Here is a 17243-nt window from a genome sequence, read left to right on the forward strand (position 1 = left end):
GTTTTCTTTGCTGTTTTCAGCATCTATCCTTAATCTGCCATTAAACTTTTCCAAATTAGATGGCCTCAACCTAGCTGAACCAATTAGGGAGTCTACCTGCTCCTAGTGAGTAAAGTTTGTGCCTTGCTAGGAGGTACCAGGCTTGAGACCTGCCCCTTCCTCAATATAAGGCTGACTTTTCACATCAGCAACTTCCTCTTTCAAGGCTCCTGACCAAAGAGCAATACACAAGAGACACATCTCCTTTTAGGTCAGGCATGTTTGAAACCTGTACATCCTACTCTTACATATTATCTAGCTGCACTTAAAACTTAAGGGAAATTTCTTGTGTGAATTATGAAGGAATTTTGGCTCTTACTTCTGCAGCATCCACACTTCTGTTGAGAAGACAAATGTTATTCAATTTCGTGATCCTTTTACATAGAACTGGTTTTTCTTCAGTTTTTCTCATAGTGAAACCCCAGGATTCTTAACCCCTAGGAAGTATGCTCCATGTTGAGTTTTCTCCACAGCCCTTTTATATCAGGGAACTTGGGGCTTTCATTACTTCAGTACTCCTGATCTGTCACAGGAAGCCTTTCTCAGTCTCTTTCCTCTGGAGCTTCTATCTTGCTGCTCAGCTCTATGGAACTTTGGTAGAACATTATTTCTCTCCTATGTTGGTTTGTCTTCTCCCACTAGTCACTGTTATGACTTCTTCAATTTTACCTCCCAAATCCATTTCACTTCTAATTTCTGATACCTATGCTCGATTCTAGAGATGTTCTTTCTTAGCAACACTTCTTATTTCATTATTTTTGGTAGCCCTCTGCTCCAGCCTGGCGTTTCTGGATGTTGGTTCAAACTGAAGAACTCATTTGGGAGAGAGTAATGGAAGGGGTGACATTGTCTAAAAAGAAATGTACTCTTTCTGAATTATGTAACTGTAACCCCTCTGTACATCACCTTTACAGTCACAATTTTATTAAAAACTTAAAAAAAAAGAAACATAGGTCCCATGGTTTCCCTTATTTGCAATAACTAGTATATATGTCTGAGACAAGCAGAAAAGGTCAGATAAGTTCATATTAGGGGAATGAACCCCAAGATATGTATTCAAATGTTTTTTCTTTCATACGATTGTTTCTAACATATTTATAAGATGATTTCTTTGTTGCTTTGTATGTCCCTCCCCCATGGTATAACCCCTGCTTTCACTGCATTTGATGTTGGTATAATTTGTGGAGGGAAGGGCAAAAACAAATCGTTTAAATAGGGATTCACGTGGTGGACCCATTGCAACAATGAGATGTACAAGTCATTATGTCGAAAAACAAACTTTACAACTCTGGCCGGGAGAGGGTGGGGGTAGGGGGTGGCGGGGTGGGGGAGGAAGGTGGGAGATGGGAAGGGATGGGAAGGGGAAACAAAGGAGGAGGCAATAATGCTTGATAAGAAATGTACTCATTATCTTGCCCATGTAATTGTAACCCCTCTGTATGGTATTTTCACAATTAAAAAAAAAACTTAAAAAAAAAAACTGCTTTGGAAGTGCCATGCAGAAGCAGGACTACAGGCTATAAGAACACTTGGTCAATAAAGATTTCTCTTGAGCCTCTCTAACTGTTCTGATGTCCTGCAGAAGGAAAAGAACTGGCTGACAATAATCCATCGGTCTGAAATCTAGGTAGGCTTTTAACTAGTGAACACCTCCACCTGAAGTGGGGAACACTGCCCATGTACTGAGGGACTGTCCTTGTTTCAGGGTCTCTCTTCAGTCTCTACACCAAACCCTGCTCACCATGCTGCTGGCTGCTGTTGCAGCTAGAAGACTAAATATTTTGAGTCTGCCATACCTGTGCTTTTTCTTTGTTGCTTTTCATTCTGGAAATCTTTTCTTTACATTCTTTAACATTATGCTACTGGTATGTTTTTAGTTTGTTTTAACTCTATTCTATAATTTTAGAGGAATGTGGGGAAGGAACAGGGGTACATGAATATGATTTTACTCATCATTTTCATCAGAAATCTGAATAACTTGAAAGCTCAAAATGTTCAATGTCCTGTGCTGGGAAGGTGGCTGGGTAGAGCGCTTGCCTTGCATGCTCAAGGTCCTGGGTTCAATTCCTCAGCACCACATAAGCAAAAAGAAAAAAGCCAGAAGTGGCACTGTGGCTCAAGTGGTAGAGCGCTAGCCCTGAGCTGAAGAGCTGAGGGACAGCGCCCAGGCCCAGAGTTCAGGCCCCATGACCGGACCCAAAAAAAAAAAAAAAAAAAGTTCAATGTCCTAAGAGTCATATTTCTACTACAAATCTATTTGTAACTTCAAAAACTACTATGTTCTAGTGCAATCTACTACAAAAAGAAAAAAAAGAAAAAGAATTTCCAACTACAGATAAGCATTGTTTGGTATAAAAGTTCAACTTAGTAAGAAATTACACTCTAATTTATAATACTCATGGCAACAGTTTATCATTTTTGACTCTCTACAAATTACATTTTCAAAATCCCAGAAGTTTAGCAACCCAAGTCAAACATGTATTAAGTGTAGCTCTCCAAAGAGTCAACATGAGGGGACCAAGAAGGCCAGAGCAAGATCACACAGGAAATGATGAGTTGGCATTAAGACCGGGAACACTTTCAAGAGAGAGAAAGGTCTAACAGTGTATAGGTTCAGCTTACAGCTGCTATTGGAAAGAATAGCTCTGGGCCACAGTCCAGGTTTGAAAGCTACAACTGGACACCTGGGCGAAAGTCAATTTTCCATAAGGTTGAACCTTATAATATTAAGCCCAGAGATTTGGGGATATAAAATGAAAAAATAATGTGTTTTGTACAATATGTTTACTTTGTTTTCAAATATTAGCAAGAACTTGTAGTGTTTTATAAAGATACCTTGTTTTAAGAAATACTTCAGAAATATGGTAATTCTTCTATGAGCATTATAAGAAAATACTTAAAGAAGAATTTTCTTACCATTTTGGGATTATGCACTGATGATTTCATGAGCTCTGACACAGCAATATCAAGATTCTTCAACAGTTCAGCATTGATAGTTTCTGAGAATAAGCTATAGAAATACTCTCCATGGAAGAAGCTGGTGATGCTTCTCTGTGAGCTGCTCAAGGATAGTGTGGACAATGTTGCTGGACTCAAGAGAAGACTTACAAGGTGCTCACACTGTGAGGAAAGGAAGACAAGACCATAGTAAGGACCCATCTTCACATGTTAAAGAAGACAAACACACAGTAAGTCTAAAGGGACTCCAATATGTCAAATCCAGGTTCAAGTTTAAACTATACATACTTCAATTCATTTCTATTTTCTAGGTTTTATTTTGGGGAAGAAATTTTCCTTAAATGACACTGTTTCCAATTTTCCAGAAAATCCTGCTGCTGCTAAAGGGGAGAGCCCAGTAAAGTAAGGGTAAGAAGTTATAATTTTGTCTACACAAAATAGACAATGGGAAAAAGAAGAGGCTCCTGCAATGGGGAAGAGGGAAAAGAGAGAATGGAGTGGAGAAAAGTGATCTAAGCTACATCAGACTACCTGAGAGCAGCCCTAGGTGGTTTCAAGAACTATGAGGACTTTTTGCTGTAGTGCCTCTGGAATTATTCTACAGCACCGTATCAAACCACCCATCTCAAGAACCACCGAAGATAATGGAAGAAGCCACATGTTAGCATAGGTCAGCTTTAGTTCCCAATGTTCTGTGTTTAAAATCCTTTTGAAAACAAAGCTGGATCGACAAACCTCAATTTAAGAATGTTCTATTTCTTTTATTTTAAAAAATAGTGCTATGAGGTTAGAGGTGTGACTCAGGCGGTAGGTGCCAGGGAGTGTAAAGCTTTAGAGATCAAGTTCGAATGCTAGTCTTGGATAAAAAACAAACAAACACAATAGTATAAAGAAAATCTTACAGAGAGTCAGCAATTTTTTAACTAATTAAATAATTTATTTATTTTTATTTTTATATTTTTGTTGTCAGTCATGGGGCCTGAACTCTGGGCCTGGGCGCTGTCCCTCAGCTCTTCAGCTCAATGCTAGCACTCTACCACCTGAGCCACAGCACCACTTCTGGCTTTTTCTGCTTCTGTGGTGCTGAGGAATCAAACCCAGGGCCTCATGCATGCAAAGCAAGCACTCTACCACTGAGCCACCTTCCCAGCCCTGAAAGTCAGCAATTATAAATCAACTACTTGTCCAGCTCACATTTTAGAAAAAGCAGGATTTATTAGGTACAGATATATTTCAAGTGAGTAAGTTACTCAATATCTCAAGTAGTTACCCATACCCCTCACTAGGACAGCACAGCATGAAGTTGTTTTTCCTACCAGTCCTCCAAAACAGAAGGCCAGCTCCAGAAGTCCAGTGGCGAGACGTACACAGCTGGGGTCCAGTGATGGGAGGCACCGTCTTTCCTCGCCACATGCAATGCCTTTATAAACCAGGGAAAGAAGTCTTGTACCAACATTATGACAAACATCTGTAGACTAAAATAAAATCAACATGAAGTATCTGACAAGAAAAAAAAATAAAAAGCCTAATTTCACTCCTTTCATTAATTAAAAAGTCCATGTTAGAACCAGGGATATATCTAGATGATACAGTGCTTGCCTAACATCTGCAAGGCCCTGGATTCTATCCCCAACACTACGCTAGTCCCCCCCCCCAAAAGTCATGTCTAACACTTCCAATACTTGGGACAGTTCTGATTCTATTCTGCTTTCCAGGTCACATCTGCCATTCAACATCTCACCACACAATGGCATGATGGCAGATGCTTCCCTAAGTCTTCCAGAAATTACCAACTGCCCCTTATTTAACTTTTATCTTATATTTTATCTTATATCATTTTCATGTTTCTTTTTGTTGTTGTTGTTGTTGGACGTGGGGCTTGAACTCTGGGCTTGGGCACTATCCCTGGGCTCTTCAGCTCAAGGAGAGCACTCTACTGCTTGAGCCACAGCGCCACTTCTGGTTTTCTAGTGGTTTATTGAAGATAAGAGTCTCATGGACTTTTCTGCCCAGGCTGGCTTTGAACCGTGATCCTCAGATCTCAGCCTCCTGAGTAGCTAGTATTATAGGCGTGAGCCACTGGCGCCTGGCACTTTCATGTTTCTATTCCAGATAATATCTACCTGTCTAGAGAAAATAGGCTAAAATTCCTATTTCAGCATAATTTATAAATGAAAGATTTGACAAAGAAATAAATGTATATATTAAAAACAAGTTGGTTCTGATTACCTGAGATGGTAATGTAAGAAGCAAGAAGCCAGCTTTGTGAAGTTGTTTATAGGCTGACACTATGGACATAAGCCTGGTCCTCTCCAGGTGTGCATCAGGACCACATAAGTCAATGGAACAGAGCTCCTCAATACTGGCCAAGTAAGGAAAACAGAAAATCACATGAGAGCTAACACCACTAACTGACCACACTGAAGAAATGGGTAGGTGGTTATAAATTCACTACCTAACACTCAAATACATTAGCACAGTCCTGGAAAGCAAGCAGACAATACCAGACAACGTTTTCCTGGGGCAAGGAAGGCATTTAACAAACATAATATGGATGAGAGCCTTCCTTAAAGGCAAAGGGACTACAGTAAGTACACAAGTGGCGCATGTGGCTGCAAGGATCACTGTATGTCATTAAATCTGACCACGTAGTGACTGACAATGAGGACTGGAGTACCCACCTCTGTGCTGTCATTTTTTCTTTCAGGTGAGTCTCGAAAATGTCTCTGTATGGGGACTTCCTCAGTGCTTTCATGAGGTTCACACATATCCTAGGAAGGCTATCCATAACCTGGACATCACCAATATTGAAACCTATGCTTGAGGGCTCACACAGCATTTTCACTAAGAGTTTCATAAGGTTTGCATTACACAAATCTTTCTCCAGGAACTGCAAAATATGGATTGAATAAAAAGACTTCTATTAGCCAGCCACTATATTTTCACCATACTGTAAGGTCCACAGATTGAATCCTGTCATATAACTAGGACAGGAGTTAGAAAACTTGCTTGCTCTAAACAACTGAGCAATAGATTAAACATAGTGGCCCAAACATTGTAATTCAGGTTACTTGGTGGTGGAGAGTCAAAGGATCACAGTTTTAGGCCAGCCAAGGTAAAAAGTTAATAAGAAGCCATCTTAACCAACAAGCATGGTGGTAAACACACATGACACCAGTTACACAGAAAGACTACATTCCAAGGCCAATGCCCAGCAAAAATATGAGATCTTATCCAAAAAATAACTGAAAGCAATAAATGAGATAATAAAGTGCTCAAATGGTAGGTGGAAGTCTCTGAGTTCAAGCCCATTACCACCATCCCCACCCCAATAAGAGTTGCAACATCCCTACGACCCAGCAATCCCACCTGGGCATTTATCCAATTGACCACAAACAAGGCCACTCTAAAACCACTAGCACAACCATTTTCATTGCAGCATTATATACCATAGCTAAGATATGAAATCAATACAGATGCCTCAGTAGATAAATGGCATATATACATGAGGAATTCTCTGCTTCCATCAGAAAGAATGGCTGGCATTGCCCATTCATAAAGAAATGGAAAGACTTGGAAAAAATTATATTAAGCAAAGTAAGCCAGACCCAAAGGAAATAGGTTGCATGGTTTCCTTCATTTGCAATTCCTATAATGTGCCTATAAACCTATAAGTAATCCCAATGGATAGTAAAAAAAAAAAATACACTTGGACATGAAAAATTAAACAGGACTCTAAACATTCACAGTAAGACCAAAGGAGGATATTCTTAGGAGAGGATCACAGAGTAGCTATGTGCATATGATCATATAAAATGATGTTAATCAAAATGAACGCCAAGAAATGGAAACAAGAGGTTTTATTATGTTACTTTTTACAATTCTTTTTTCTGTTTTCCCCTTTTTATTTCTGTATATTTGTCCTGTATGTAATTTTATCTGATTTGAGGAGGGGAAAGGGAAGCATAGAAATGGTGGGACAAAGGGCAAACTAATTCAGCAGTGATACTAGACACTATGTTGGAAAAACTGGGAGAAAATAAGGGAGGGCTGACAATTGTTCAAAAAGAAATGTACTCAATACCTGACTTATGTAACTGTAACCCCTCTGTACATCACTTTCACAATAAATTTTTTTTTTAAGTTTCAACATGCCTATAGCCCAGCACTCAGGAGGCTACAGCAGAAAAGTCCTGAGTTTAAGGCCAGCCAAAGCCATATATAAGATCCTGTTCAAAAGACCTAATATCCAATATATACAAGGAGATCAAGAAACTAACCTCTCCCAAACCTAATAAACCAATCAATAAATGGACAAAGGAGCTAAAGAGAGACTTCTCAGAAGAGGTAAGAATGGCAATATATATATAAAGATAGATAGATATATCAATATATATGTGTGTGTGTGTGTGTGTGTGTGTGTATATATATATATATATATATATACACACACACACACACACATACACCTATGAGGAGGAAATGCTCATCATCCCTGGCCATAAAGGAAATGCAAATTAAAACAATTCTGAGATTCCATCCCATTTGTTGGTCAACAACAACAAATGTTGGCAGGGATGTAGGAAAAAAGGAACCCAACTGCACTGCTGGGTGGGAATGTAAACTAGTACAACCACTCTGTAAAGTAGTCTGGAAGTTCCTCAAAAAACTAAAATCAGACATTCCCTATGATCCAGCCATACCACCCCTAGGCATCTGCCCCAAAGGGCATGAGCCAGGATATAAGGATACCTGCTTGTCCATATTCATTCCCACTCCATTCACAATTGCCAAGATATGGAAACAGATGCCCCACAATAGACGAGTGGATCAAAAAAATATGGTACTTATATACAATGGAATTTTACACAGCCATTAGAAAAGGATAAAAAATGCCCTTTGCAGAGAAATGGATGGAACTAGAACAAATCACGTTAAGTGACGTAAGCCAAGCTCAGAGAGACAAACAGTGCATGTTCTCCCTGATATGTGGAAGTTAGATTTAAAATGAACTGAGATATGACCAAGTACACAGATATTCACACACAGTGAGACCAAAAGAAGATAGTCTTAGGAGAGAATCACAAAGGTGCAATGCCTAAGCATCTCTTCATATTTATATAAAATAATATATATATACTGAAACAAACTCCTAAGATATGAAAACAAAAGACTTTAAAAAATTTTTTTCTTTTTCTGATGATTCTGTATTCTTTACCTTATATACATGTATTCACATGCATATCTTCGGGAGGGTGAAAGAAGGGCACAGAATTGGAGGGAAAGGGTAAAAGAGTGCAGCAGTTGAGTGCACTGGACATTGATAAAAGTGAACTATACAACTGGTGGGTGGAGACAGGAGGGAGGGACTGGGAGAGAATGAGAGAACAGATGACACTACATGAAAGAAATGTTCTCATTACCTGATTCATGTAAGTGTAATCCTTCTGTAAAACACCTTTATAAAGCAAATTTTAAAAAAAAGATCCTGTCTCAAAAACAAAAACAAATACAAAAACAAAAAATCCATACATCTCTGCTTAATTCCTTAACCCATCTTAGTGTGAAAATAGTATGGAAATATGAGTGGCCATAGTTTGCTAGCCCCTGTCTGAAAAGCAGTGACTTGAGCAATGCCTGACAGAGAAAAGATATTCAGTATATTCACTGAATCCAAACTGGGCTTTGCTTATACAGTACATCTCACAACTATGTGTTCAAATACTTACCAGAGTGTGCTCCTACCCCAGGTATTTGTTTGTTTGTTTTTTTTTGGGGGGGGGGTTGGGGGGGTCCAGTCGTGGGGCCTGTACTCTGGGCCTGGGCACTGTCCCTCAGCTCTTCAGCTCAAGGCTAGCACTCTACCTAAGTCACAGTGCCACTTCCGGCTTTTTTTTTTCTGCTTATGTGGTGCTGAGGAATCGAACCCAGGGCCTCAGGCATGCAAGTCAAGCACTCTACCACTGAGCCACCTTCCCAGCCCTACCCCAGGTATTTGAAGTACTCAAAATGCTTGGGATCAGAAATATTTCAGATTTCAAAGTTTTCGACATTTTGAAATATTGCACAGAACTTACCAAATAACTACCCTTAATGTGAAAAATCTGAATAAGGGTATCAGATTTCAGATTTTTGGATAAGGGATGCTTAACATCAAAGACAACCATCGAAAAGCCAGAGTGGTACTCTGGCTCAGTGGAAGAGTACTCGCCTTGAGCAAAAAGCTAAGGGACAGCATCCAAGCTCTGAGTTAGAGCCCCAGTACCAGCAAAAAAAAATCATATTTTATACCATAAATACACAAAATTTTTGTTTGTTAATTAAAATAAATAAGAATATAAAATCCTTCTGGAAATGGTAAGTTCCAGAGGAACCAAAGTCACTTCCAACCAGAACTTCTTTTTACCTTGATAGCCACTCCCTCTCTCTACTTCCCTGATCCCTTTCCTCTTCTCCCCTTCTGTTTTAATGTCCTGTTTAATTTGGTTTTAGGTCTATATTTTAGAGAAAAATGTAAATATGTCTGGCTTACTTCACATAATAATCGGGCTGGGAAGGTGGCTCAGTGGTAGAGCGCTTGCCTTGCATGCCTGAGGCCCTGGGTTCGATTCCTCACCACCACATAAGCAAAAAGAAAAAAGCCAGAAGTGGCGCTGTGGCTCAAGTGGTAGAGCCCTAGCCTTGAGCTGAAGAGCTGAGGGACAGTGCCCAGGCCCAGAGTTCAGGCCCCATGACTGGACCCAAAAAAAGAAAAAAACCCATAATATAATAATCTCCAGTTCCACACATTATCCTGTAAAGGACATAATTCCATCCTTCTTTATAGCTGAGTATTTTGTATATGGGAATTCAATCATGAGGTACAGAGAAGCCACATTTTGAGAGATCGAATCAGGCATCTTTAATAGAAAGCCAGCAACTGCCTGCAGACACATGTCCCCAAAAATCTTGCAGCCTCAAATACATTTAATGAAAAGAACAAAAAACAATCTTAACAAATCAGATCAACTCCAATGGAAACGTGAAGAGGGACACCATGGTGACCTGAAGAAACACAGGCATGGTGCAAAATGGTGGCTGATCAGGTCGGGACCTAAATAGATTCACGGTCAGGGGCCTGGGTCACAGGAGCTCAAGAGTTCAATGAGTCTTGAAAGTTTATGGTATAAGTCCAATAACCTATTGTCCAAGTCCCCACGCCTGCCTCTAGGAATTCAGGAACGTCTATCATCTGGGGGTGGGACTTCACCTTCATCCACCAAGAAGACAAGATAGTTAGACCAGCTACACCAAATTCCCTATTATCTACCACACCGCCAAGATGGTGCCAGTTAGATCCAGTATCCTTATTATATAAACAAAATATTTTCTTTATCCATTCATCTGTCGAACACCTACACTGATTCCATAACTTTACTACTGTGAATAGTTCTGCAATAAACATGGATATGCAGGTGTCTCTACTGTATGCTAATTCCTTTGGATATATGCCCAGAAATGGTACAGCAGGTTTGTAACAATGGATGGACTAATTTATATTCATATTGATACTGTATAGGGTTTCTTTCCCAATCCTCCTTCTGGCCCTACAATCCTCACCAGCATTTGTTTTCTGTATTCCTTTTTTACTTTACTTTGTTGTACATTTCATTTTTGACAGCACTGTTTAAACTCACTTGGCTTGCTTGCTCAGCTGGAGCTGTACCACTTGAGCCACTCCTCCAGACCTGCTTTTTTGCTGGTTAGTTTGGAGATGGAGTCTTGAGGACTTTTCTACCCAAGCTGGTTTTGAACCACAATTCTCCAGCTCTCAGTCTCTTTAGTAGCTAAGATTCCACTACAGGTCTAAGCTATGACCACCCACCTGGTCTGGGTATTCTTGATGACAGCTATTCTGACTGGACTGAGATGGAATTTCAGTGTAGTTTTTTATTTGCATTTCCCTACAGTTAAAAAACAGAAACTTCTATCTTTTGGCAGTACTGGGGCTACACACTTACTAGGCAAGTTCTCTACCACTTAAACCACACCTCCAGCCCTTTCTCTACCTTAGCTATCTTTCTGATAGAGTCTCATGTTTTTGGCCAGTGACGGAGTTTAGACCTTAATCCTTCCATACAGCTGGGATGATAGGTTTGTACCCATATACTTGCCATCACACCTGGCCTGATAAGTTTCAAAAACATTTTTTTCATACCAAGTACTAACCTCAATAATAAAGCAGCAAGAGAGAGCCTACCTTCCATCCTTCAGGGGAAGTACTGAGCAGAGTTGTAGTAAATTCCATAATTCGGACGACAACAGTACACTTGCTATACTTGTATTTCTCCTCCTCGTGTGGGCTGGGATGGTTGCCCGCTGCCCCTGTGCCAAAGCACTGTTCAGCAGCTGTGATATCATGAGCAGCAATGCTTTCTAAAAAGAAGGCCATTGACTTGAAGAGTGAAGACTGTGATTCAGTACCTAGAAATAAGTATGTTATAATATTAACATGCCACTTCCTAACTCCATTAAGACTAATGTAAAAAATCTTTCTGTACATGTAGGTTTGGTAGACTTTCAGCAATCACTGAACAATTAAAAAAAATTAGTTCAGGCCGGGCGCTGGTGGCTCACACCTGTAATCCTAGCTACTCAGGAGGCTGAGATCTGAGGATCGAGGTTCAAAGCCAGCCTGGGCAGGAGAGACTGTGAGACTCTTATCTCCAATAAACCACCAGAAAACCGGAAGTGGCACTGTAGCTCAAGTGGTAGAGCACTCGCCTTGAGCTGAAGAGCTGAGGGACAGCGCCCAGGCCCAGAGTTCAAGCCCCACGACCGACAAAAAAAAAAAAAATTAGTTCAGCTGGATGCTTGTGGTTCACATCTATAATCCTAACTACTTAGAAGGCTGAGATCTGAGGATCACAGTTCAAAGCCAGCCCGGGAAAGAAAGTCCATTAGACCTGTATGTCCAGTAAACTTCCAAAAAGTCAGAAGTGGAGCTATGCCTCAAGTGGTAGAGCACTAGACTACCACAAAAGATCACAGACAGGCCCCATGCCTGGTACACACACACATGCACACACACAGACACATAGTTGAATAAAAGATGAATCAAGGGGCTGGCAAGGTGGCTCAGTGGTAGAGCGCTTGCCTTGCATGCATGAGGCCCTGGGTTCGATTGCTCAGCACCACATAAAAGAGAAAAAAGCCAGAAGTGGCGCTGTGGCTCAAGTGGTAGAGTGCTAGCCTTGAGCTGAAGAGCTGAGGGACAGCGCCCAGGCCCAGAGTTCAGGCCCCAAGACCGGACCCCCCCCCCAAAAAAAAAAGATGAATCAAGTATCTGCTCTTCCTTCTCATTTCACATTGTAGAGTTATAATCCATATAGAACTCAACTTCAGTCTTATAAAATTACAATGTGTTTATATAAGATTCGATCCATTAGGGTTCAGCTATGAAATCCATCACAGGCTCCAATGCCTAAACACTGGGACCCTAGCTGGTGATGCTATCTGAGAAAGTTCTGAAAACATTAGATGGTAGGACAAAGCTTATGGAAACAGGTTAGGGTAGGTGAATCCCACTCTCCACTCTGGTCCACCCTGAGGTAAACAGCTTCTGCCATTCACCACCAATGCCATGAAGTTCTGCCTAAGTGCATGGGGCCACTGTGGACTGAACGCTCTCAAACCTTAAGGCTAAACAAAACTTTTTTTGTGTTTTTTTTGGCCAGTCCTGGGGCTTGAACTCAGGGCCTGGGCACTGTTCTTGAGCTTCTTTTGCTTAAGTCTAGCGCTCTACCACATGAGCCACAAGGTCACTTCCAGCTCTTTCTGTTTATGTGGTACTGAGGAATTGAACCCAGGGCTTCATGCATGCTAGGCAAGAACTCTACCACTAAGCCACATTCCCAGATCAAAACATATCTTTTGTCCTTTGTACTAGCTCAGATTTTTAACCACAACCAATGTCTGACTAACACAAAAGTTGATTCACAAGCACTATCTGTGACAATATAAATTAATATGACTATTTAAAATTCTAAATTTCTAAATATGACTATTTAGAAATTCATACCAAAAAGTTTTAAAATATGCATTCTAATCTCTATCAAATGTTTTAAAACTCAAGCTTTGATCTAGCACTGAACTTTTAATAACTAATGGCAAAAGAGTAAAGAATGCTTATTTAGCTTATGCCTCTTGCTTTTTTTTTCTTGAGACAAAGTTTCACTGTGTAGTCTCGGCTGGCTTCTATCCTGCAAGTGCAGGGATTATAGTCATGTGCTACCACATCTGACAGCATTGCTTTTAATAATTATTACAGAAATTTAAATGTTCCTCAAAAGGATAATTCAAAAATAAACAAGTATGGATAGACACTGGTCATCTTACATAGTCAATTTCCAGACCATCCTCATAATTTTACCAAACTCATCTGAACAATGAGGCTATTTCTCCCTTCCAACTAATGCTGTCCACCATGACCCTCTCCACCTACCACACCTCTAACTTCTCCCCAATCTCACGGTGTACATTATTATTGCAGGACATAAGGATGTTTAGAACCTCAGACAAAGGGACACATAAAATATTGGCATACACAGTCAAAGAGTAAACAAAGGTAATGACTGAGTAAGAAATCCTCTTAAGAATCTGTGGACTGTCACTTCCTTAAACTACAAAATCTGAACAAGTTTAATCAAATTGTTAATACATAGACCATTATAAATAGTTTTAATAGCCAGGCACCACTCACTGTTCATGGTTGCAATCCTGGCTGCTTAGGAAATTTGAGATTTGGAGGATGGCAGCTCAAGGCCAGCCCAGGTATATACATGATACTCCCTCTTAACAAAGAGTTGGGTGTGATGGTGCATGCCTCTCATCCTCACTACTTGGGAAGGTGAGATTGGGAGAATCACAGTGTCAGGCCAGCCCATGCAGAAGACTCCATAAGATTCCATCTGAATGGATGCAGCTGGACATGTGATGATTATTCTGTTATCCCAACTCTAATGGAAAACCTAAAATAAGAGGAGTACAGCTATTCAGGAAGCAAGATACTGTTTAAAAAATAACCAGTGTGAGATAGGGCTAGACATGTGACTCAGAAGTAGAGTACCTGTCTAGCAAGCACAAGCCCCTAAGTTCAAACCCCAGTACCACCAGAAAATAATAATAATAATAATAATAATAATAGTAATATTATTATTAGCTAGGCTTGGTGAGACATACCTGTCATCCTATGACAGGAGACTAAGACTGGGAGGATCATAGTTTCAGGTCAACTCAGCAAAATAATTCACAAGATTTCATCTCAAAAGAAAAAATGGGTTAGTAACACCTGTCCAGCTGTGGCAGAAAGCATAAAAATACAGCTGACAGTCCAGGCCAGTCAGGGCGAAGTGAGACCCTATCTCAAAAGTAAATAAAGCAAAAAGGTCTGGAACTATGGCTCAAGTGGTCAATCACTAGTCAGCATGAGGCCTTGAGTACAAACCACAACCATCAAAAATCTCCCAAAACACTTTATTTTTGCCGGTCCTGGGGCTTCAACTTCTGGCCTGGGCACTGTCCCTGAGCTTCTTTTGCTTGAGGCAAGAGCTCTACCACTTGAGCCACAGTGCCACTTCTGGCTTTTCTGAGTCATTTATTAGAGATAAGAGTCTCATGGAGTTTCCAGGCTGGCTTCAAACTGAGATACTCAGGTTTCAGCCTCCTGAATAGCTAGGATTATAGGCATCGGGCTCCAAAAAACTTTTTGATGACAATAGATTAAAAGGACTGAGAGGACATATGTTAAAAATTATATCCGTGGGCTGGGAAGGTAGCTCAGTGGTAGAGTGCTTGCCTTGCACGCATGGGGCACTGGATTCAATTGTCAGCACCAGAAGAAGAAAGAAGGAGAAGGAGGAGGAGGAGGAGGAGGAGGAGGAGGAGGAGGAGCAGGAGGAGGAGGAGGAGGAGCAGGAGGAGGAGGAGGAGGAGGAGGAGGAGGAAGAGGAGGAGGAAGAGAAGGAGGAGGAAGAGGAGGAGGAGGAGGAGGAGCAGGAGGAGGAGGAGGAGGAGGAGGAGGAGGAGGAGGAAGAGGAGGAGGAAGAGAAGGAGGAGGAGGAGAAGGAGGAGGAGCAGGAAGAGGAGGAGGAGGAGGAGGAGGAGGAGGAAACAGCAGGAAGTGGGGCTGTGGCTCAAGTGGTAGAGTGCTAGCCTTGAGCTGAAGAGCTGAGGGACAGCACCCATCACTGACAAAAAAAAAAAAAAAAGAATTATATCCTTAAGGTCTGGAAGAATTGCTCAAGTGGTAGAATGTCTGTCCAACATGTGTGTCATTAAGTTCAAGCTCCATTAGTGCCTGAAAAACTTACATTCACAACATCAAACATACTTCAATTCAATAGATTGTTGGACTAGAAGGACATATTCCAACTTTATAGATGTGTTAAATGTGAGAAAAATGTGTTATTTTAAAATTAGTCAATTCTAACAACTGTTCATGTGAATGAGTTATGTCTGAATCCAGTCATTCACTGTATAACAACATTGAATCAATAATAACAAGCAGTACCCAAGATTGTATCACCTAGTGATATGGTATCTGTGAAGTTTACACAAAGGTGAAATGGCCTAGAATCTCAGAACACATCCCCATCATTAAATGCCATATTCCTGAAAACACAAAAATAGCATGCTAACCAGATCATTTTACTTTTTATATACGATATTTACCAAAAGTTTATATCTATTTTTCTATAGGTATAAATAAATTTTTCTTAAAACAAATGCAGTAATAACACAAAGTAAGTTTTTAAATATGCAGATCCATTTTCTTAGTAAGACACTGTTAGGGGCATAAATGAAATCCAAAGCCTAAAAACATAAGGCTTTAAAATCAAAGTGTTGAAGGGTAGGGAATGGGAATACTAATGTGAAGATTCTGCACAATTTTCAGTGAAAAAACTGTTTAATAACGTGAGCACCATTATATTTACAGACTGTGATAGACAATTTGCTCCAGGAAAGTTAGAATGAACTTGTGACTTTAAATGAGCATCATTATTCCACAATACTGTGAAATTCCGGAAATTATGTAATCACTTAATCACAATCAAAAAAAAAAAAAAAAAAGAACCTCCGGGAAGGTAGGGAGGGAGGGGATGGTAGGGGGAAAACAATGGAGGGGGTAACAATGTTCAAGAGGAAGTGTACTCATTACCTCACTCATGTAACTGTAACCCTCTGTATAGTATCTTTACAATATAAAAAAATCTTTATAAAAAAAAAAAAGCTGATGTTACTGATTATAAAACTACCAGAGTTCTTTTTTTTTTCCCCCATCATGGGGCTTGCTTGAACTCTGGGCCTGAGCACTATCCATTAGCTCTTCAGCTCAAGGCCAGCCAGCGCTCTACCAACTTGAACCACAGTGCCATTTCCAGTTTTCTGGTAGTTTATTGGAGATTAGAGTCTCACGCACTTTCCTGCCTGGGCTAGCTTTGAATCGAGACCCTCAGATCTCAGCCTCCTGAATAGCTAGGATTACAGGCATGAGCCACCGGCACCCAGTACCAGAATTCTTAATTCAGTACCACTGGATTCTTTGGCCAGGTTGTGTAGGCCCTGTTTTCACTGTAACATTAAATGATGCTGTACTTTGGATGAGTATCCTTCTATAGCCTACAACCCAATGGCTTGGTTGTGAGCTTGTGGTACTATTGGGAGGATGTGGAGTCCTTAGGAGGTAGGACCTAATGAAAGGAAGTTAAGTACTTGGAGGAGGGGCATGCTCTTGAAGGGGAAACTGAGGTCCTGGAATCCCCTCACTCTCTCAGCCTCTTTGCTTATAGTTTGCCATAAGGTCAGCAGTACCCTACAGCATATATACGCTCCTACCACAATATTCTGCCTCATCACAGATCTAAGAGAAACAAGGTCAATGTTGGACTAAAATCTCCAAAACTGTAAGCCAAAATATTTCTTTTTATTAAGCTGATCACAGATACTGTGTCACAGTAATGGAAGGCTGATCAACATAAATGAAAATGCAGGTAAACTTTTTGCTTAACAGTAAGTAACCATATCTGTAGCCCATATTGACACAGCATTGAGCTGTCTACCTGGACCAAATCCCAGCAGAACTGAGTAATGTTAATTTACAGGTAAGTTTTGGCCAGGGAGCTCTCTAATCCTAGCTCTTAAGAGGTTGAGGCAGAAAGATCACAAGTTCAAGGTCAGCCTAAGTGACATACTGAAACCTTACCTCT

At 40.5% G+C, this 17243-nt stretch overlaps 1 protein-coding gene across 1 annotated transcript in view; it reads right to left on the reverse strand.

Annotated features, from left to right (window-relative positions):
* Positions 1-17243, reverse strand: part of Prkdc (protein kinase, DNA-activated, catalytic subunit) — a 170971-nt gene that overhangs the window by 97171 nt on the left and 56557 nt on the right. Inside the window, exons 32-36 of the mRNA XM_069990688.1 lie at positions 11237-11460; positions 5679-5887; positions 5227-5359; positions 4314-4472; positions 2956-3159 (exon numbers count right to left, since the gene is read on the reverse strand). Coding sequence (XP_069846789.1) covers positions 2956-3159; positions 4314-4472; positions 5227-5359; positions 5679-5887; positions 11237-11460 — 929 coding nt within the window. The remainder of the gene's footprint in view (positions 1-2955; positions 3160-4313; positions 4473-5226; positions 5360-5678; positions 5888-11236; positions 11461-17243) is intronic.

This window comes from Dipodomys merriami, unplaced genomic scaffold, assembly GCF_024711535.1.
Source record: "Dipodomys merriami isolate MVZ:Mamm:240054 unplaced genomic scaffold, mDipMer1.0.p SCAF_4, whole genome shotgun sequence".
NCBI lineage: Eukaryota > Metazoa > Chordata > Mammalia > Rodentia > Heteromyidae > Dipodomys > Dipodomys merriami.